This window comes from Microcaecilia unicolor, chromosome 13 (assembly GCF_901765095.1).
Source record: "Microcaecilia unicolor chromosome 13, aMicUni1.1, whole genome shotgun sequence".
Lineage (NCBI taxonomy): Eukaryota > Metazoa > Chordata > Amphibia > Gymnophiona > Siphonopidae > Microcaecilia > Microcaecilia unicolor.
This window is the reverse complement of record NC_044043.1, coordinates 62,546,807-62,568,727: the sequence shown is the minus strand read 5'-3', so window position 1 is coordinate 62,568,727 and position 21,921 is coordinate 62,546,807. Positions and strand designations below refer to the sequence as shown.

Sequence of the window (21,921 nt, the reverse complement as noted above, 5' to 3'; positions counted from 1 at the left end):
GTCCAAAATCAAGAATTAAAACATAAAATGTGACAGTACACAAAAACTTCATCTTGAATGTTGACAGAGGCAGGTGGGTGGCACCTTACAGACTAACCAATCTAAGGCATGAGCTTTTGAGGACCAGAAACCACTTCATCAGATGCATGAAGTGAAGCTCAGGACACGGGTGGGATACTTCCTGGTTGGATTACTGTAATGCTCTGTAGGTTTGCCTAAATATCAGTTGAAGAAACTTCAACTCTTACAGAATATAGTAATGAGGGCAATTAACTCTAAATTAAGTGATCACATATGTCCAGTACTGTGTGATCTTCATTAGATACCTACTAAACAGAGATCAGAGTTCAAAATTCTGAATGGACTAATTGGAAGGGATATAGTGAATTGTGTTAAGGACAAAAACCAAGGGGGATGTGTCCATGTTCCTCTGACTAGTGGGCCCTGGAAAGGGTAGGAGGTAGATTGTTGACCAAACTCAAAAGTGGGCCAGGTCTAGGGAACTGGTTACCAGGAGACGTCTGGAATTGTAAAGATCTTATGGGCCTTTGGAATAAGTGCAAGAACTACGATAGCAAGACAGCTGTGAATTTACAGTATAGCGCTTAGGTGGCATACAATAGTATTATATACATACACAATGGACATTTAAATGTTAGCGCCCAGTTTATTGAACTGCCCTTTGTCTATCCACAATATTTTGTCTTCCTTTCATAGAAGCTCATCAAATAAGATTGATCATTTCAACAGCTGCTGACAAAAAAAGATCAGGAAACATATCTAGATTTTCAAATGAGTGTTTCATTCCTTATACTGTTTCCATTTGCTATATGTGACATACGCCACATTCCCAATAAAGATTATAGACCTGCTTTTAGAAACAGAGATGGTGGCAGCAGTAAAAGACCACTTAGTCCAGGTCAGTCTGCCTGCTTGTATAAGATTACTGTATTGTTGTGGGTCTTGCTCATTTTGTGGCCTTCTGCTGCCCTCCCTTTGTTTGTTCCATGATTCAGGCTTGAATTCCTCCACTTTTTTGGTTCCGATCTCTTTGCTGGAAATCTGTTCCAAGTATCCATTAACCTCTTGGTGACAAAAAAAAAAAAGCATTTTCTCATATTCCTTCTAAGCCTCCCTCCTTTCAGTTTTAAATGCTGACCACTTTCCATTCTACAGCAGTGGCTCCCAAACTGTGGGCTGTGATCTCCACATGTTGTCACAAGAAACAAGCAGCTTTCTCTGCATGGACCTCCCCTTCCTCTGAATTTTCACTCTAACCAGCAACTAGCTATGGTAGTCAGTATAGGCTGATAAGAAGCATTCCCTCCCCGTACGTGGGTTTCCCATTAGACCAGAAACCCTTCCTAGAGCTGGGACTGCTTAATGAATGCCGACACAGGCCCCATGTTGACTGCTGCTGACTGGAGGAAGAAAGAGGAGAAGTTGACACCTGTTGGGAGAACACTCTACTATTTTGCTCTGGTCAGCACATGAGTTTGTGTGGCTTTTCAAGCCTTAAAATTGAGTCATGTAGGATTAAAGATTGGGAGGCACTATTCTACAGGTAATGTTACTTAGAGAAGGGAAAGCGAATGCTACATACCTGTAGAAGGTATTCTCCGAGGACAGCAGGCTGATTGTTCTCACTGATGGGTGACGTCCACGGCAGCCCCTCCAATCGGAATCTTCACTAGCAAAGTCCTTTGCTAGCCCTCGCGCGCCCGCGCGCACCGCGCATGCGCGGCCGTCTTCCCGCCCGAAACCGGCTCGAGCCGGCCAGTCCAGTATGTAGCAAGACAAACTCTCAAGGGAAGACACAACTCCAAAGGGGAGGCGGGCGGGTTTGTGAGAACAATCAGCCTGCTGTCCTCGGAGAATACCTTCTACAGGTATGTAGCATTCGCTTTCTCCGAGGACAAGCAGGCTGCTTGTTCTCACTGATGGGGTATCCCTAGCCCCCAGGCTCACTCAAAACAACAACCATGGTCAATTGGGCCTCGCAACGGCGAGGACATAACAGAAATTGACCTAAAAAATTTACCAACTAACTGAGAGTGTAGCCTGGAACAGAACAAACAGGGCCCTCGGGGGGTGGAGTTGGATCCTAAAGCCCAAACAGGTTCTGAAGAACTGACTGCCCGAACCGACTGTCGCGTCGGGTATCCTGCTGCAGGCAGTAATGGGATGTGAATGTGTGGACAGAAGCCCACGTCGCAGCTTTGCAAATTTCTTCAATGGAGGCTGACTTCAAGTGGGCTACCGACGCAGCCATGGCTCTAACATTATGAGCCGTGACATGACCCTCAAGAGCCAGCCCCGCCTGGGCGTAAGTGAAGGAAATGCAATCTGCTAGCCAATTGGATATGGTGCGTTTCCCTACAGCCACTCCCCTCCTATTGGGATCAAAAGAAACAAACAATTGGGCGGACTGTCTGTGGGGCTGTGTCCGCTCCAGGTAGAAGGCCAATGCTCTCTTGCAGTCCAATGTGTGCAGCTGACGTTCAGCAGGGCAGGAATGAGGACGGGGAAAGAATGTTGGCAAGACAATTGACTGGTTCAGATGGAACTCTGACACGACCTTTGGCAGGAACTTAGGGTGAGTGCGGAGGACTACTCTGTTATGATGAAATTTGGTGTAAGGGGCCTGGGCTACCAGGGCCTGAAGCTCACTGACTCTACGAGCTGAAGTAACTGCCACCAAGAAAATGACCTTCCAGGTCAAGTACTTCAGATGGCAGGAATTCAGTGGCTCAAAAGGAGGTTTCATCAGCTGGGTGAGAACGACATTGAGATCCCATGACACTGTAGGAGGCTTGACATGGGGCTTTGACAAAAGCAAACCTCTCATGAAGCGAACAACTAAAGGCTGTCCTGAGATCGGCTTACCTTCCACTTGGTAATGGTATGCACTGATTGCACTAAGATGAACCCTTACGGAGTTGGTCTTAAGACCAGACTCAGACAAGTGCAGAAGGTATTCAAGCAGGGTCTGTGTAGGACAAGAGCGAGGATCTAGGGCCTTGCTGTCACACCAGACGGCAAACCTCCTCCAATGAAAGAAGTAACTTCTCTTAGTGGAGTCTTTCCTGGAAGCAAGCAAGATACGGGAGACACCCTCTGGCAGACCCAAAGAGGCAAAATCTACGCCCTCAACATCCAGGCCGTGAGAGCCAGGGACCGGAGGTTGGGATGCAGAAGAGCCCCTTCGTCCTGCGTGATGAGGGTCGGAAAACACTCCAATCTCCACGGTTCTTCGGAGGATAACTCCAGAAGAAGAGGGAACCAGATCTGACGCGGCCAAAAAGGAGCAATCAGGATCATGGTGCCTCGGTCTTGCTTGAGTTTCAACAAAGTCTTCCCCACCAGAGGAATGGGAGGATAAGCATACAGCAGGCCCTCCCCCCAATCGAGGAGGAAGGCATCCGACGCCAGTCTGCCGGTGGCCTGAAGCCTGGAACAGAACTGAGGGACTTTGTGGTTTGCTCGAGATGCGAAGAGATCCACCAAGGGGGTGCCCCACGCTTGGAAGATCTGGCGCACCACTCGGGAGCTGAGCGACCACTCGTGAGGTTGCATAATCCTGCTCAACCTGTCGGCCAGACTGTTGTTTACGCCTGCCAGATATGTGGCTTGGAGCACCATGCCGTACCGGCGAGCCCAGGTCCACATGCTGACGGCTTCCTGACACAGGGGGCGAGATCCGGTGCCCCCCTGCTTGTTTACATAGTACATGGCAACCTGGTTGTCTGTCTGAATTTGAATAATTTGGTGGGACAGCCGATCTCTGAAAGCCTTCAGAGCGTTCCAGATCGCTCGTAACTCCAGAAGATTGATCTGTAGATCGCGTTCTTGGAGGGACCAGCTTCCTTGGGTGTGAAGCCCATCGACATGAGCTCCCCATCCCAGGAGAGACGCATCCGTGGTCAGCACTTTTTGTGGCTGAGGAATTTGGAAGGGACGTCCCAGAGTCAAATTGGTCCAAATCGTCCACTAATACAGGGATTCGAGAAAACTCGTGGACAGGTGGATCACGTCCTCTAGACCTCCAGCGGCCTGATACCACTGGGAGGCTAGGGTCCATTGAGCAGATCTCATGTGAAGGCGGGCCATGGGAGTCACATGAACTGTGGAGGCCATATGGCCCAGCAATCTCAACATCTGCCGAGCTGTGATCTGCTGGGACGCCCGCACCCGGGAGACGAGGGACAACAAGTTGTTGGCTCTCGTCTCTGGGAGATAGGCGCGAGTCGTCCGAGAATCCAGCAGGGCTCCTATGAATTCGAGGTTCTGCACTGGAAGAAGATGGGACTTTGGGTAATTTATCACAAACCCCAGTAGCTCCAGAAGGCGAATAGTCATCTGCATGGACTGCAGGGCTCCTGCCTCGGACGTGTTCTTTACCAGCCAATCGTCGAGATATGGGAACACGTGTACTCCCAGCCTGCGAAGTGCCGCTGCTACCACAGCTAAGCACTTTGTGAACACCCTGGGCGCAGAGGCGAGCCCAAAGGGTAGCACACAGTACTGGAAGTGGCGTGTGCCCAACTGAAATCGCAGATACTGTCTGTGAGCTGGCAGTATCGGGATATGTGTGTAGGCATCCTTCAAGTCCAGAGAGCATAGCCAATCGTTTTGCTGAATCATGGGGAGAAGGGTGCCCAGGGAAAGCATCCTGAACTTTTCTTTTACGAGATATTTGTTCAGGGCCCTTAGGTCTAGGATGGGACGCATCCCCCCTGTTTTCTTTTCCACAAGGAAGTACCTGGAATAGAATCCCAGCCCTTCTTGCCCGGATGGCACGGGCTCGACCGCATTGGCGCTGAGAAGGGCGGAGAGTTCCTCTTCAAGTACCCTCTTGTGCTGGAAGCTGTAAGACTGAGCCCCCGGTGGACAATTTGGAGGTTTTGAGGTCAAATTGAGGGTGTACCCCTGCCGGACTATTTGCAGAACCCACTGATCGGAGGTTATGAGAGGCCACCTTCGGTGAAAAGCTTTCAACCTCCCTCCGACTGGCAGGTCGCCCGGCACGGACACTTGGATGTCGGCTATGCTCTGCTGGAGCCAGTCAAAAGTTCGCCCCTTGCTTTTGCTGGGGAGCCGCGGGGCCTTGCTGAGTCGCACGCTGCTGACGAGAGCGAGCGCGCTGGGGCTTAGCCTGGGCCGCAGGCTGTCGGGAAGGAGGATTGTACCTACGCTTGCCAGAAGAGTAGGGAACAGTCTTCCTTCCCCCGAAAAATCGTCTACCTGTAGAGGTAGAAGCTGAAGGCTGCCGGCGGGCGAATTTGTCGAATGCGGTGTCCCGCTGGTGGAGAGACTCTACCACCTGTTCGACTTTTTCGCCAAAAATGTTGTCCGCACGGCAAGGCGAGTCCGCAATCCGCTGCTGGATTCTATTCTCCAGGTCGGCGGCACGCAGCCATGAGAGCCTGCGCATCACCACACCTTGAGCAGCGGCCCTGGACGCAACATCAAAAGTGTCATAAACTCCTCTGGCCAGGAATTTTCTGCACGCCTTCAGCTGCCTGACCACCTCCTGAAAAGGCTTGGCTTGCTCAGGGGGAAGAGCATCAACCAAGCCCGCCAACTGCCGCACATTGTTCCGCATGTGTATGCTCGTGTAGAGCTGGTAAGACTGGATCTTGGACACGAGCATAGAGGAATGGTAGGCCTTCCTCCCAAAGGAGTCTAAGGTTCTAGCGTCCTTGCCCGGGGGCGCCGAAGCATGTTCCCTAGAACTCTTAGCCTTCTTTAGGGCCAAATCCACAACTCCAGAGTCGTGAGGCAACTGAGTGCGCATCAGCTCTGGGTCCCCATGGATCCGGTACTGGGACTCGATCTTCTTGGGAATGTGGGGATTAGTTAAGGGTTTCGTCCAGTTCGCAAGCAATGTCTTTTTTAGGACATGGTGCAAGGGAACGGTGGACGCTTCCTTAGGTGGAGAAGGATAGTCCAGGAGCTCAAACATTTCAGCCCTGGGCTCGTCCTCCACAACCACCGGGAAGGGGATGGCTGTAGACATCTCCCGGACAAAGGAAGCAAAAGACAGACTCTCGGGAGGAGAAAGCTGTCTTTCAGGAGAGGGAGTGGGATCAGAAGGAAGACCCTCAGACTCCTCGTCAGAGAAATATCTAGGATCTTCCTCTTCCTCCCACGAGGCCTCACCCTCGGTGTCAGACACAAGTTCACGAACCTGTGTCTGCAACCTCGCCCTGCTCGACTCAGTGGAGCCACGTCCACGATGGGGGCGTCGAGAGGTAGACTCCCTCGCCCGCATCGGCGAAGCTCCCTCCGCCGACGTAGTCGGGGAGCCCTCCTGGGAGGTGGCCGCTGCCGGCACCGCACGCGGTACCGACGTCGGGGACCTCAACCTGGGCGATGGGCCAGCCGGCGCCACGCTCGACGGTACCGGAGGCGCAAGCACCGCCGGTACCGGAGGGGTAGGGCGCAACAGCTCTCCCAGAATCTCTGGGAGAACGGCCCGGAGGCTCTCGTTTAGAGCGGCTGCAGAGAAAGGCTGTGAGGTCGATGCAGGCGTCGACGTCAGGACCTGTTCCGGGCGAGGAGGCTGTTCCGGGCTGTCCAGAGTGGAGCGCATCGACACCTCTTGGACAGAGGGTGAGCGGTCCTCTCGGTGCCGATGCCTGCTGGGTGCCGAATCCCTCGGCGACCCAGAGCTCTCGGTGCCGACGCGGGGAGGAGACCGGTGTCGATGCTTCTTCGACTTCTTCCGAAGCATGTCACCGGAGCTCCCCGGCACCGACGAGGAGGACGTAGAATCCATCCGTCGCTTCCTCGGGGCCGAGGCCGAAGAAGGTCGGTCTCGGGGGGGCTGTACCGCAGGAGCCCTCAGGGTGGGAGGAGACCCACCCGAAGGCTCACCGCCACCAGCAGGGGAATGGACAGCCCTCACCTGCACTCCTGACGATGCACCACCGTCCGACGACATCAGCAGACGAGGTCCCGGTACCACCGACGTCGATGCAGCTATCCGATGTCTCGGCGCCGATGCAGAGGCCCGATGCCTCGATGCACTCGATGCAAGGGCGGCCAAGGAAGATGGTCTGGACGCTGACGACGTCGATGCACTCGAAGATCCCGGTGCCGATGCCGACGAAGAGCCCGAGAACAAAACGTTCCACTGGGCTAGTCTCGCTACCTGAGTCCGCCTTTGAAGCAGGGAACACAGACTGCAGTTCTGAGGGCGGTGCTCGGCCCCCAGACACTGAAGACACGACGAGTGTCGATCAGTGAGCGAGATAACCCGGGCGCACTGGGTGCACTTCTTGAAGCCGCTGGAAGGCTTCGATGTCATGGGCGGAAAAATCACGCCGGCGAAATCAAAGTCCGAAATGACGGAAAAAGAGCACCAAAAACTTTAGAGGGAGAAAATCTCGACCGAGGCCGAAAAGAGGCCTACCCCGACGACGAAAGAAAACTTATCGGGGCCAAAAGCTGGAAATACGGGGAGGATTGAAACGAAACCCGGTGGAGGGGTTCCGGAGCACTTCCCGAGTACAAGAAAAGCTTTTCCGAAGAAAAAACACGTTCAACAATATGGACGCGCGAGGTCGACTCTCCGGGGCTCGACACGGCGAAAAATACGACCGTACCGAGTGCGGACAAAAGAAGACTGGCCGGCTCGAGCCGGTTTCGGGCGGGAAGACGGCCGCGCATGCGCGGTGCGCGCGGGCGCGCGAGGGCTAGCAAAGGACTTTGCTAGTGAAGATTCCGATTGGAGGGGCTGCCGTGGACGTCACCCATCAGTGAGAACAAGCAGCCTGCTTGTCCTCGGAGAATACGTGTTTCCATACTGTGTATAATATCAACCTTTTCTCTCCCTCAGCATATAGTAAGCACATTGTAGGAAAGACACTCCTCCATAATTGAACACTTTGGGGGGTAATTTTAATACCAGGGTGCCTAAAATAGGTTGCAAAAATGTATTTATGAAGGCAACATAGGTACGTATAAGCTCTCAGAACTATTCCCAAGAGCACACAAATGCTCTGGCAGACATTTACACTTACCCCAAACATGCATGTATTGCAACTGCCCCCCAGCTCTACCCAAACTATTTCCCCAGTACACCTAGACAAAGACTATGTAAATGTATTCAAGTGTAAATTATTATTGAGGTGTTTTTCCTGGTTACAACAATTTCTGTTAGCACCAAGCCCGTGTTAACCCAGTCATTTCCTTTAATATTCTGGAACTAGCTGTATTTTTCTTAATCTTTCTATAGCTTGTTGCTGTGTAACAACCAGCCTAGCCAGTGGCTGCCAGCCATGTTGGAAGCAGCAGGGGCGTAGCTATGGGTGGGCCTGGGTGGGCCCAGGCCCGCCCACCCAAGCGCACTGCAGCAGCCTTTTTCCTGACGAGTCATCGCGCTGTTCCTGGACACCGCCAGAGGCCGAGGTCGGCTAAGTGAGATACCGAGCGGCTCTTTCCGTCGAAGGGACACCCCAAGGGCCGCTTTTCTGTTCAGAGAAACCCCGAGCGGTTCCGACTTGCACAAAGAAATTCCGCGCGATTCCCCTTGGCTCTGAGGGGTTGCGAGGGGCACCGGGAGGTTCCGGCGACTCCCCGGGAGATACTGGATTTTGGCGGGGAATACCCGGGGCCTCCAGCTGGCTCCAGCTCTGCGGCTCCCACCTCTCACTTTGACGCCTTCACGCGCTCCGGCGATTGCGCACAGCGCGGCAGGCTGGCAGCGTGCTTCTCAGACAAAAAGATGCGCAGAGCAACTGTTGATGAGGCCTGGCTGCGCAAAGCAGGAAAAGGGCGAGAAGGAGTGAGCGAGTGCGTGGTGCCCCAGCGTACAGATTGGACACCTGGTGTGGGGCCTAGCTGTTCCGGTGTGTGGAAGGACTGATGGGGTAGGCGGCACCACCGCCCTTTCGGGGTGAGTAAGTCAGGTTCGTATGAGAACCGCTCCATGTGCAAACTGTTCAAAATTATTGGCATTTGCTCAATATTGGGTTGCTCAGCACCCATTGTAAACACAGATCTGGATCTGCGGTTCCAAACTTTCTCTTATGTATAGACTATAAAGGATAACGTTTGTAGTGAGTGGTCTCTTCCCCCCACACCCCCATCCATCATTTCTTGCCTATTTAATAGGGAAGAAATGAAGGCCACTGCTAATACAATGCTAATAATCCTTGATCAAAGCCCCCCTCTTCAATGTCGCTTTCGGCACCTAACCATTGTACCTCTATCCAGGAAATCTAGACTGCCCCAATTTGATTGACTGCACTTTTTGTCCTTTAGATTGTAAGCTCCTTTGAGCAGGGACTGGCCTTCTTTGTTACATTGTACAGCGCTGCGTAACCCTGGTAGCACTTTAGAAATGTTAAATAGAAGTAGTAGCGTGGCACGGCAGACGGCACCCGCTCAGCAGATCTCCAGAGTCCAGCCCACCTACCTTTCGGGCTTGCAGAGAGGCAGATTCGGGTTGGCACGGCACGCAGTGGCAGCGGCACTGAAATGCAGGTCGCGTTGCGATTCTCGTTGTTCCATCCTACGCAGTATGACGTGGCTGTGCGTGGCGGTGTGCTCAGCCTCAGATCAGCCTCACTCTCGCTCCGCTCGCTCGTGGCCATCAGGGCAGGCTAAACAATAGCTGCACGCAGTGCACGCTGCCGCTTACAGAGTTGAGCATTGATCTAGTGCGAGCCTGGCCCTGGAAACGTGGGAAAAGTTCTTCGAGATGAGTTCCAAGCAGCTGCCAGCCCAGTCCAGCACTGCAGGTAATAAATTTTTAAATGTTTTTTTTTACATCATAATTTTAACGTCTAATTTTTTAAAAATTAAAGTAGCTGGGGCCTGGGCACTATTAAAATTCATTGTTGTGGAATTTCTGGGTGGGATAAGCACTTCACTATATATATATATATATATATATATATATATATATATATATATATATAGTGCCCACCCATATTAGCTCTGGGCCCAGCCAAAATGTCAGGTCTGGCTACGCCACTAGGAAGCAGTGTTGCCACAAGAAGGGGCATGTGAGCTTTCCCGAAACAGCTATTGTGAAACAGGGGCTTCTGTTGGACTCCTGATGAAAGCATAGGCTGAAACACAGACCTTGTTGAGTCCATCCTGGTGAAGACTGCTGTTTTCTTCTTATGTGCTGTCTTCAAACAAACGCTGGTGTATATATAAATAAAGGATTTGTACTTTTATCCTGACTCATCGCATTGGTCATTCCCACCCTTTTTCTTTTTGATAGTCGTGGGATTGTTTGGTTTTCTCATTTCTGTTATACTAGCCATGTCTCAAAGCTTCCTACCTAAATCTGCACTTCATTGATTAGTTAAGAGTCAGAGCATGAAAGTTGGCTTAAGAAACTAAACCAAAGCAGATGTCTACAGAGATTTCCCTTCAAATCCTAGAACAGAGCTCTTGTAAAATGGTTTGTACTTCACCTCATTCTACATGCTTATACACCTTCTCCAATAATGCTCACCTTATGGATGAAGTTTTCCACTTTATTTTGCAGGCCCCACCACTTGAACTTGATGGTTACCAGTTTGTAAGCACACATATGAGGACAGTCACTCTGTTGCCCCAGCAGCTTCTGGAAGAAATACATGAAGACTTTGAAAGTCTGAGAGCAGAAAAGTAGTATTACTTGGACATCAGTGCTAATGCTTAAGTCTAAAACAGCCCCATTGCTAAGTCCATCACAATGCCACCTGGCACCTTGGTGGGTGTAGGGGGATGAAGACAACTGCTGTGCTTGGCCATAGGGCCCCCACTCCTAATTACATAACCACAAGCTATCAGCAGCATTAGAGTTCCAGGGAGCATCTGCTACTACAGACACTGGTGCTCCACTCCCTATCAGACTGGCAGCCACTGGCACCACTGCCTCAACCATCCTGATGCCCTCTAGTTTGAGCGCAGGACTTCCACTGTGACCTATGTCTTAATAGTAACGGTCAAATCAATATAACCCACTCGAGAAGTAACTACGACATATACTATATTATAGTAAACTGTGCATCAAAAATAAAACATTTGCATGCTAATAAAATTGAAAGTAAAACTGGAAACCTTTAGTATGATGGTCCTTTATTTTTGTAGCCACCTCTTTAGAGAACCATATAGATTCTATTTCCTCTTGCTTTTACATGCTTTCCTTACATAAAAAATCTGTTCATCTTTTTATAGCCCCTTTCAGTTTAGCTCACTGTCCTTCCACTTCCTATATTTCCTCCCACCCTACCAGTTCCTCCTTCAACTATTTCTCCATTCTGCCAAAGACTGCATGTTTGAAATTCATGACTTTCAGTTTAATGTGACTGGCCCTCACTTTATCTCTTATATCAAACTATATTGTGCAGTGATCACTGCTGTCAAGGTGGACGTCCATCCAAACATTAGACACATTCTCTCCATTCATGAGCATTAAATCCAGCAAGGACCCCTTGTTAGTTGGTTCTCTCACCATTTGCAGGGCATCCACTATCTTTTTAATTCTTTCCAGATTTTAAGATGGAATACTCCAATTCAGATCTGGTAAATTATAGTCAATTAGTACCAACACTTCCCCTTTCATTCCCACTTTTGAAATATCATCAAGTTTCTATCCAGTTCTTACATTTTGAGTCAGAGGTCTGTAGTCTACAATAGTGTGGATGAAAATGCCATCTCCTCTTTCCAACACAATCCACACAGCATCCTCTTTTCCCCTCACCCCTGCATTTCAACTGCTTTAATACTGTCTTTTACACAGAGAATCGCTCCTGCCTATGCCAGTTCCAATCTCAAAATGGTTGTTGCCATTTTGATGATGAAGACAGGAGCAGGAGTAACTGGCCCAATTAGGCCACTAGACCACCAGGGTCCTAAGGTAGGCCTAAGGAGGGTATCAGTGGTTTTGGTTTGGAGGGGTTGTTTTTGCTTCTGCTGAAAATGCACCAGAATGTTCAGTTGAAACCAAAACATGGCTGAATTGGAATTTTAGGCCAATTTCGGCACTGAAGCCAAAATTGAAAATTGGTCAGCCTCCAGGCCTTAAGATGCAAACTGGAGCTGGTGTTGTTTTGCCTTCTTTTTGGCTGAAACCACCAGTCTCAGAAAAATTCACACACAGTTCTGCATTTCCTTGTAGTTTTATGACCAGAAGCCAATAAACAGATACAGAAATCAGCTGTTTGCTGGGGCAACTGCCAGCCAATGCAATTGCTTATTGTTTACTAATCTAGGATTCAAACCCATCACCACGTGTTATGAAGGAGTTTGAGGAACTTATGCTATGGAAAACAGACAGGACTCACATAACATGAAACGCAACTAATACTTTTATCATAGAACAGTGCATCAGTGAACAGCTCTTTATTCTACAAAGCACACCAGGTTAAGGAATTTATTAATTAAAGAGACCCTCCTTCCAGCATGCACACAAAAGCCCCCGAGAATACTGGGTGCTGCACAAGTTATATGCCCCCTACCTTCCAATCAGGGCCCAGAGGACCACGCCCCGTTTTAACAGATTTAAATTTTGCTGGATCTTCCTCTGGCTTGTAATCCTATGAAACAGAAACAGTAAGGTGACAAATGACGACATATGAAAGCTGTATCACCGACACAACATACCCTGCACTCTAATTCACCAGTGACTGCCGCAACGGATAAAGCCAGTAATGGGCGGACTTCTACAGTCTGTGCTCTGATTGTGGCTGGATAGATCTTGATGTGCTGGAATGAAGCTTTTCACGGGCTTCTAGGATAACTTCAGAAGTTTTAGAACAAGGATAGTGCCAGACTTCTACAGTCAATGCCCTAAAAATGGCATGAACAAATCAAGATCAGGTATACGTATGTTGTAGCACCTCATACCTTATTAATGAGTTTATCTTCTCAGGCAGACTGGATGGACCGTACAGATCTTTATCTGCCATCATTTACTATGTTACAAAAGTTAGTCTAACTCGTTCTTGTCTGGGAGAGATGTGGAGCAAAGGAGGAAAGCCCAGTCAATGTAAATCTAATACCTACTGGCAAGCTACAGAGTGTATTTGGGATAGATTCCAAAGGGAGCTAGTCTTTATGACCTTAGTCATAGACCAGGGCTGGGAAAGTAAGAATCACGAGAAACCCCCTGGCAGCCATAAATAAAAGTTTGTGGTGTCCCAGCCTCTCCTTGTCAGAAATAACTGAGTGGAGTTGGAACAGTTAATTTTCCACGTGGACTAGAAGGCTAACCAGATCCAAACAAAGTACTTAAGTGACACCAAGATATGAAGCAAGAAACATCTTCTCCAGTTTGCCTGAAACTAAGAATGACATGATCATTACTATAACACAGGATTTCCTGTTTAATGCAATTAAATTACAAGTTTATTCTATTTAAATTAGGTGATGCCCAGATGGGGAAAAAAAAGGCCGCTGTAGTAGTTAACACATGGAGAGAAAAACACTCAGTGCAGTAAGAAATCTGAACTGTCAGGAATAGAGTATTTAGAATGCAGAGTTAATCTCCATAAGTTTATGGCAGTCATTGAAGAAGCGAAGAACCACACATTCCAGACCTATTAATCCCTCCAATCTGATTGTGCAAAGGTCTGTAGCGTTTTAATAATTATCCTCTCTTCAGGGGATATGTACCTTTGACAGAACCTGGCGCCGATCTGCAATGTCAATATTAACCACCTCTACATTCTTCCAGACATCTGGCTCCAACCTGTGCACCTAGAGAGGAAAGAGACAGATGTGGCACCAGAGAATATACACCTGGGTTGTCCCTGATGAGATGCGATCAGGGGTATCCTAAAGAAACAAAAAAACACAGGCTTTCACGCTGTGCAACGCAGTGCAGGGAGCTCAAATTTGTATCTCCACATGGGGAAGATGTCCAACAACTTGCAGAGGCAAACAACTGAATTTTAGGAGGGTGTACAAATGGCTTCTGTTGCTGTAGCAACCCCTGGCAGCCAAAGAAAGCCAAGAGGGGTTAATCTCAAAGGATATTCCACCAGACATCAAGGCCAGTGGGAGTTCCACTGTTGCCCTGGCATGCCATCTGGGGTGGGAAACAAGAATTCCAAACCACAGAAAGAAATGAGAGAAGAGAGTAGGAGACAGGCCCAGAAAGGACAGTTATGAAAGCTGACAGAAAGATCCAGAGAGGGTGCTTGAAGGCCCAAGTAGTGCAGAGACAGAAGAAAGATGAAGGACAGTCTAGAGAAAGGGAAGGATTATGCCAGATAAGACAGTGGATACAAGGAAAGGTGATAGGCCCTGGGGGCTGGGGATAAGGTAACAAGCAGGGAGGAGAGAAGTGACAGATAGGCTCAGATAAGGGAGGGCAGAAGGGAGAAAACACAAGCTATATTAAAAACATGTCGAACACGAATGGGTTGTACTTACGTTCTCTTGTGTTCCCAGGTCTGGTTTGTGCCATGTTTCAATTTTAATCAGGAAATCATCTTTCATGTACTCGTTCTGTTATTAGAAAAAAAGACTCGGGTATACATATAAAGTATCGCAAACCATGTAAAATGAGTTTATCATGTTGGGCAGACTGCTGTCATTTACTACATTACCAAGTATGTTACTTCATTTCTCCTTGTGGGAGTCCCTGAAGAGCTGAGCATTCTCTAGGATCTCATCAATGATTACCAAATGTCTATCAAACCCTTACTGCTCCCTGACCTATTATCTATTATTTAATAGTTTGCATTGGGAGCAGGGTCACTTCTGGAGAGAAAAACTGGTAAAAGAAAACCTATTTCAACCTCAGCTCTAAAGACACCATTTCAAAACACTGCACTAAGTGACACTCTGTGGGGAGAACATATGAGGGCAGGTGCTTCAGATTAATAAGGGGGAAAATGTAAGAATGGAAGCACTGTCTACACTAGAAGCATAATATTAACCTTCAGAAACAAAGCCCATAAGCAAATCTCACCCATGTCACATGCTGTCATACTATAGAGAACCACCACATAATAAGTATGCATTATCAAAGAGCGCCTGGACATGTGCCAGCAGCCTCCTGTCACAAGATTCATTTCAGCATCTGTATTTACTTATGTGCTTGAGATTACAAATAAAACTAACACATACTCACTGTAATAACTGCTCAGAAACAGTGAAGACACATGCAAAGAAGAGAAAATACAGATTAACACCTTATTGACCAAAAATGCAGTTGAAAACAGAAAACTTTTAATATTAAAGCATCTTCATTTAGCAACAATGGCACCTCCCCTTCCATCCCAACTATCAGTGAAAGAGAAGGGCGATACAGAGCAGGCCACCAAAGGTACCAAGCTTTTAGAACTAAAAGTCTTTCCAGACATACCAGAAAGAATACATAATCAGTGTTCTGGCTCTCTCCACTATTCACTCACAGTCTGCCCAGTGCTCACTCCACCCATTCCACTTGGTTTCATAAACCTGAGCAGATTCCAAGCACCTGACTGCAATGGACCATTAAGAGAGGACCCTGCAGAGAAGATGCCTCTACAAAGTAGAATGGCTCTGAGGCAAAAACAAGGGTGACTAATGTTGAAAAAAAAAGAGAATTTTTCCCCTGCACCTCCTCCTGCTGCAGGTTTTATTTATCAGATGTATGTATCTCCTCCCCCAACCTCAATGGAACGTCCAAAGCAGTTTACAAAATTACACAAGGTAACAAGATTCCCTCAAAAGAAGGCTGAATTATTCATTACCAAGAAAAGATCCGATTAGGTGACCAGAGCAAAGCGTCCTTCACAAAGACATTTTGATAGGCAACTAGAAACAAAGACCACAGGAGAAATAGTGTCCTGTCCCAACTGAATCAGAACTAGGGAAAAAAACTTGCCAAGTGTAGCAGCACAAGGCTCTGTTCCCTTTCCTTTCAGATATGTCCATATATGAAACTCTGCCCACAAAATTTTGAAATATTTAATAAAATACACTGGGGTCCCCAGGTGGATTTAGGGCTACTATGAAGTTCCAAACTCCTCTGTAACAGGATTCCTTGATGTGCTTCAGTCAACAGCCTAGAATCCTTCTAAAATGAAAGTGTGCCACCTTACGTCCACAAGAAAACTTTGAGAAGAGTTTTATCCCTTTAAGTGAGCTGTGTTGAGACTGAACAGATTCCTCTCTCACATTCATCAAACTTAATAGTGACACTGCTGGGTGCCTATCACATCCAGTGGAAGCATATGTAAACAGCTCCAAACACCCTCATTCAGATGACAGCTGATCCCACCAGCTCAGAAACGCTACAGTCAAGCAGCAATTCCTCTTCTGTATCTACTCACTTCCAACTGTCCTCCCCAGTACTCACTAGTTCTGCAGTAAGGATAGGCATTCCATGCCTTCTCGTGTATATTCAGGGCTCCCTCTGGTGCCAGCATTCTAACAAATGATGGTACCTTGCTGGAGGGAAAAGAAAAAAAGAAGTAAATATTAAAAGCCTTATTTGCAGAGCTTCTTTCCCATAGACAGAGGATGGGAAAAATGTCTCAGGAAATCAGGCCTTAAATGTTCATGCTTTAATGCATGGGTCAGAGAATCTAAATACATTAAGGGCCAGATTCTAAAAGTGGTGCTCCAAATTAGGCGCTGGATAAAAACAGCACTAAGCACTATTCTGTAAAGAGTACATACCCTTAATACAACAGCGCTTAAGCAGGGCTGCCGAGGGGGGAGGGGTGGCAAAATTCCCCGGGCGCGGCATCGGGGTCTCTCTCTCTCCTGCTCCTGACAGGGCCCAAGTGATTGCGTCCTGACAGGAGCAGGAGAGAGAAAACTCCGGCACCGGAGGCTGGGGAGGACCTGGAGCTTCCTCCAGCGCTGCTCTTCTGCCCATTGCTGAGGGGCTGCTTTTCCTCTCAGGGGCGCATGCTCGGTTTTGAAACCGAGCATGCCCTGAGAGGAAAAGAAGCCGCAGAGGAAGGCAGTCAGCACTGGAGAAAGACGTCTTCTGCTGGCAGGGCCTCGGGATCCCCGCCAGCCAAGGTATTTCAATCCTGTTGTGGCAGCGATGGAGGGGGGGGCGGCAGCCCTGCTCCGGGCCCAGTTCAGTCTCTTGGCAGCCCTGTAACTACGAGCACCAGACTTACGCCTGCTGAAACCTAGTGTAAATGCTAGTGCCCAAGTTATGTGAACTGACTCAGTATTCTGTAACTATTCACACAAATTTTTATAACACCTCTGACACCCCCATGCTCCTCCCATGGCCATCTCCACTTGAGATACATGCTATGGGAGTTAGGTGTACTGCCAGGTGCACGTGTAAATCCTACTTGGTACCAATTAATGTCAATAATTGATTGTTAGCCCCCAATTATTGCTGTTGTGTGCGCATCTCAAGATTGCACCCAAATTTTGGTGCCTAAATTTGGGCAACCTTTATAGAATCTGGGGGGGGGGGGGGGGGGGGGGAAGTGTACAGATCAGCGCAGTTTCGCAAATGGCCAGTTAAGCCATATACATCTGCAGAGTGTAAACTTGGCTGTGGGATCTCAGTGAATTTCATTCCCACCTCCAAGCATACAGAGAACTGTACAAAAATCAAGGTTTGAAGCTTCTGTATAGAACTAAAGACTGCAGGACTCATCTAGGAGCGGCAAACACAGCTGGTGCTGAACTTTCTCTCTTACCTTTGTAAGTGGTAGATCTTATGCGTGTATTGGCCTCTCTCTCCATCCTTCTCATAAGGTTCATTTACCAGGACTTCCACACCTTCACCACCACCTGTTTCATTCTTACTAGCTTCTGCCACTGAATACAACTGGCCTACTTGGTACTGAAAGATTTAAGCAGAAACAGATGACTCTCTTAGGGGGTAATTTTATAACAGGCCACCTATTTTAGGCTTTTTTTTTTTTTATGAAGGCACATAAGGGTCAACATTCAAAGTGATTTAACTGGCCAGAAATGGTTCCTGGCTGGTTAAATTACCTGTTCAAGGCTAACTGTTAATTTTCAGCGGCACTTAACCTGTTAGTGCTGCTCAAAATAACTGGTTAGCGCCGAACAGGGGGCATCCTAAGGTATGGAGTTGGCACTTGGCCGGTTAAATGCTGATACTGACCAAGGGGCTCATTTTCAAAGCGCTAAGTGCTTTGAAAATATGCCTTAACCACATATACAAGACTACATATATAGGACTGAATAAAGCACTTAACTGGCTCCAGAAACCCAGAAATTCAAGGCCGGTGCCCAGACATGGCCTGGCACTGAATTTCCAGGTTTAATGCCGGCAGTGGTCAGCAAAATTATGATCGCCACCAGCTGAGTATTGGGCTCAAGAGAACTTTTTATCTTTATAAAATATACTGGGGTAGACTGGCAGAAATGGCAGCTAGATGATCACAGTTGCAGGCATTTACACCAGCTTGGAAGCTTATGTAAATGTACCGCCTGAGTTCTGCCCAAACTCCACAGTAGAACATGCCTACATTCCCTTGCATAAATATATGCAAGGGAAAGAGACAGGCTAAGGAGGGTTATAACCCCTTATGATCTTAAGGTAGCCTAGAAGAATGGCAAGGAGGGAAAAGGAAGCGGTAATAATTGGCCTCTGTTGAAAATAAGATGCTGGGCTTGATGGACCTTTGGTCTATCCCAGTACAGCTATGCTTAAGTACTTATGTATCTATCATTCCCACCTTAGTAACTCCCTTATCCCTTATTTGTCCTATTTGTCTGTCCTAATTAGATTGTAAACTCTGTCGAGCAGTGACTGTCTCTTTGTATCCAGTGTACAGCGCTGCGTACGTCTAGTAGCACTATAGAAATGATAAAAAGTAGTAGTAGCAGCAGCAGCAGTAGTGACTCTGGTGAGATCTACTTGATCGCACCTTCAATAAGATATAAACAGGACAAAGTGAGTTCAGAAGCAGCTACTAAAATGTCAGTGGTCTTCACCAAACTGCATACAAGGACAGATAAAAGGTCTGGACAAGTTCCCCCCCACCCCAAAAAAAAAAAAAAAAAAAGTAATGTGAACTTAGGAAAATCCACTGCTTATTCCTGAGAGATAGAATTACATTTATTTTACTCTTTTAAGATCACTGGGAACTTTTGATCTGGATTGGCCTCTGTTGAAAATAGGATGCTGGGCTCGATGGACCTTTTGTCTATCCCAGTACAGCAATGCTTATGTATCTATCTACATAAGTACATAAATATTGCCATACTGGGACATGCAGATGCATGCTAAACAGGGCTAAACATATTCATCCCCAATGATCAGCGGCCAGCGCGCCAAAGATTGGGTCGCTGGCTGCGGCAAACCCTACGCCAGCTCCGAGCTGGCATTAGGGTTTGCAGATCATTGGGGAGGAATGGTGGGCCCTGTCCAGCATGCATTTGCATGCTGACAGGCCCCCATTCCCCCCAACAGCAAACCTGCCAGCGACAGGGGGCTGGCGGTTCGGCGGACCTCCGGTCTCCCCAATGATCCCTCCCCCCAGGTTCAGGGAGGGCTGGAGATCCAGTGGGTCGCCAGCTCCCCTAACTCCCCTCAACAAACAGTCCTTGGTGGCCTAGTAGGCGACCAACCAACCCCCCCCTCCCCCAACGATCTCCCCCCCAGGTTCAGGGAGGAAACCCCTGAAAATGGCTTGTGCGGTGAGAAACCAGCAGTAATCGGGCATCTCTGTGTGCTGCCCGGTTACTGCTGGGTTAGCGTGGGAGCCCTTATCGCCACATCAATGGGTGGAAGGGCTCCCTGTCGCATGACCATGTGTGCCTGGGGTCCTTTTACCCGTTGCAGTAAAAAAGGGCCCTGACATGTGGGAAAAAATGGCCCCCGCTACTAGCGCAGGACCCTTTTTCCCGCAGCTTGGTAAAAGGTCCTCTTTATGTGGTTGGCAGACTGAATGTTTATTTATTTATAGCATCTGTATCCCACATGTTCCCACATATTTGTAGGCTCAATATGGCTTACATAGTACCGGAAGGCATTTGCCGGCTCCGGTGAGAGCAGATACAAAGTGATATTGTGATAGGATAAAATTCATGTGACGCAGTCACATTTAGGCAATGTGCAGCGGAGGAGTTGAATTATGTCCATTTCGTTGTGTCGCAGGGATCAGGCATTTAGGTTGGATTGGCAGGGTATGCTTTTTTGAATAGGCTAGTTTTTAGTGATTTCCAGAAGCTTAGGTGGTCGTGCGTCATTTTCAAGGCTTTTGGTAGTGCGTTCCAGAGTTGTGTGCTTATGTAGGAAAAGCTGGATGCGCAAGTTGATTTGTATTTGAGGCCTTTGCAGCTTGGGTAATGCAGGTTTAGATATGTTCATGTTGATTTTGATGTGTGTTCTAGTTGCTAAGTCGATCAAGTCTGTCATGTATCCAGGGGCTTCACCATAGATTATTTTGTGAACCATGGTGCAGATTTTGAAGGTAATGCATTCTTTGATTGGGAGCCAGTGTAGTTTTTCGCTTTCATATCGCGTTTTTCCAAATATAAGTCTAGCTGCCGTGTTCTGAGAGGTCTGTAGCTTCTTTAAGGTCTGTTCCTTGCATCCCGCGTAAATTCCATTGCAGTAATCTAAGTGGCTTAGTACCATTGATTGTACCAGGTTGCGAAATGTATTCCTTGGGAAGAACTGTTTCAGGCATTTGAGTTTCCACATTGAGTGGAACATTTTCTTAGTTGTGGATGCCACTTGGTTCTCTAGCGTTGTTATGGTCTATTGTAACGCCCAGGATTTTCAGCTAACTGGCTAAGTGGATGCTCCACCCCTAGTCTACTCCTAACCTAGGTGGTTAGCAGGGATATTCAAGCGGCACTAACCAGTTAAGGACCACTGAATATCTGGAACTGACTAGCTTTTGCCTGGTTAAACCCTTTTGACTACTGACCCCTTAGTGCGCGCACACACACACATACGTTTACACTTTCTTTGGAGCAGGTGCAAATAGGTGTGTTCGCATCTGTGAACTACTTGGACTGGATTTGGATGCCTATTTTATAAATACAAATACAATAAGGGCATATACCCTTTCCAAAGTCAAGAAGACTGGATAGTTTCCAGAATTTACATTAGCACAGAATCACTCAACAGTTATTAAAAAGTTTAAAAAAAGATAGTTTTTCAAGGCTTTCCTAAAAGCTTTGTAATAATCAAGCTTCCTTATACTTAAAGGTAATGCGTTCCACCATTTGGTGGCTTGATATGAAAACAATCCACTGAATACTGTTTTATAATGCACATTTTTAGGGCTGGGATACTGCAATAATAATAGAAGCCTATCAAAGCAATCCCTATTTCTATAGGCTAAATTAACCAAATTAATCGAGTAATCAGGACATGATCCATGTAGAATGCGAAAAATCATTGTACATAACTTAAAAATAATCAGAGCTTTAATCGGATGCCAATGCAAATTCTTCAGCAATGGAGATGTCAGTTTAAAACTAAACAAACCATGTATCAGATGTGTCGCTGTGTTCTCTAAAGGTATATCACCTTTATAAAGGATTAAAAGAGGCGCCATTGTGGATTGCCCATAGGGGGCTCATTTTCAAAGCACTTACACTTACACAGTTCCATAGGTTGCTATGGAACTTTGTAAGTCTAAATGCTTTGAAAATACACATCAGTCATCCTGCCATAAAAATCAAGCCTTTAGTATCAAAGTAGGAAATGACAATGATACATGTGCATGAATTTTCCAACGCTTTTCAACTGTACACAAAGTCCTCAGCCTCATCTTGCAGAAGTCATTTTAAAAGGGTAAATTTTAAGTTCATAGTTAATCTTCACCCCAAATTTGATCCATGTTTAATTAATTATTTATGCATGTGTGGTGGAGATGCTGCCATTCTGAACAGAAAATGCTGATTTGCTGTTTGGAAAGATTTTAGCTAGTAGGGGAAAGTTTATTTGCATCATTAACTCCTAATTTTTTGGATTGTTATGATTTATAACAGCTGCTTCATTTTGTCTTT

General features: G+C 47.4%; 1 protein-coding gene across 1 annotated transcript in view; it reads right to left on the bottom strand.

Annotated features, from left to right (window-relative positions):
- Positions 1-21,921, bottom strand: part of PITPNA (phosphatidylinositol transfer protein alpha) — a 47,172-nt gene that overhangs the window by 10,653 nt on the left and 14,598 nt on the right. Inside the window, exons 3-9 of the mRNA XM_030222289.1 lie at positions 17,619-17,764; positions 16,301-16,392; positions 15,089-15,096; positions 14,386-14,460; positions 13,624-13,707; positions 12,468-12,545; positions 10,478-10,588 (exon numbers count right to left, since the gene is read on the bottom strand). Of these exons, the coding sequence (XP_030078149.1) occupies positions 10,478-10,588; positions 12,468-12,545; positions 13,624-13,707; positions 14,386-14,460; positions 15,089-15,096; positions 16,301-16,392; positions 17,619-17,764 (594 nt within the window). The remainder of the gene's footprint in view (positions 1-10,477; positions 10,589-12,467; positions 12,546-13,623; positions 13,708-14,385; positions 14,461-15,088; positions 15,097-16,300; positions 16,393-17,618; positions 17,765-21,921) is intronic.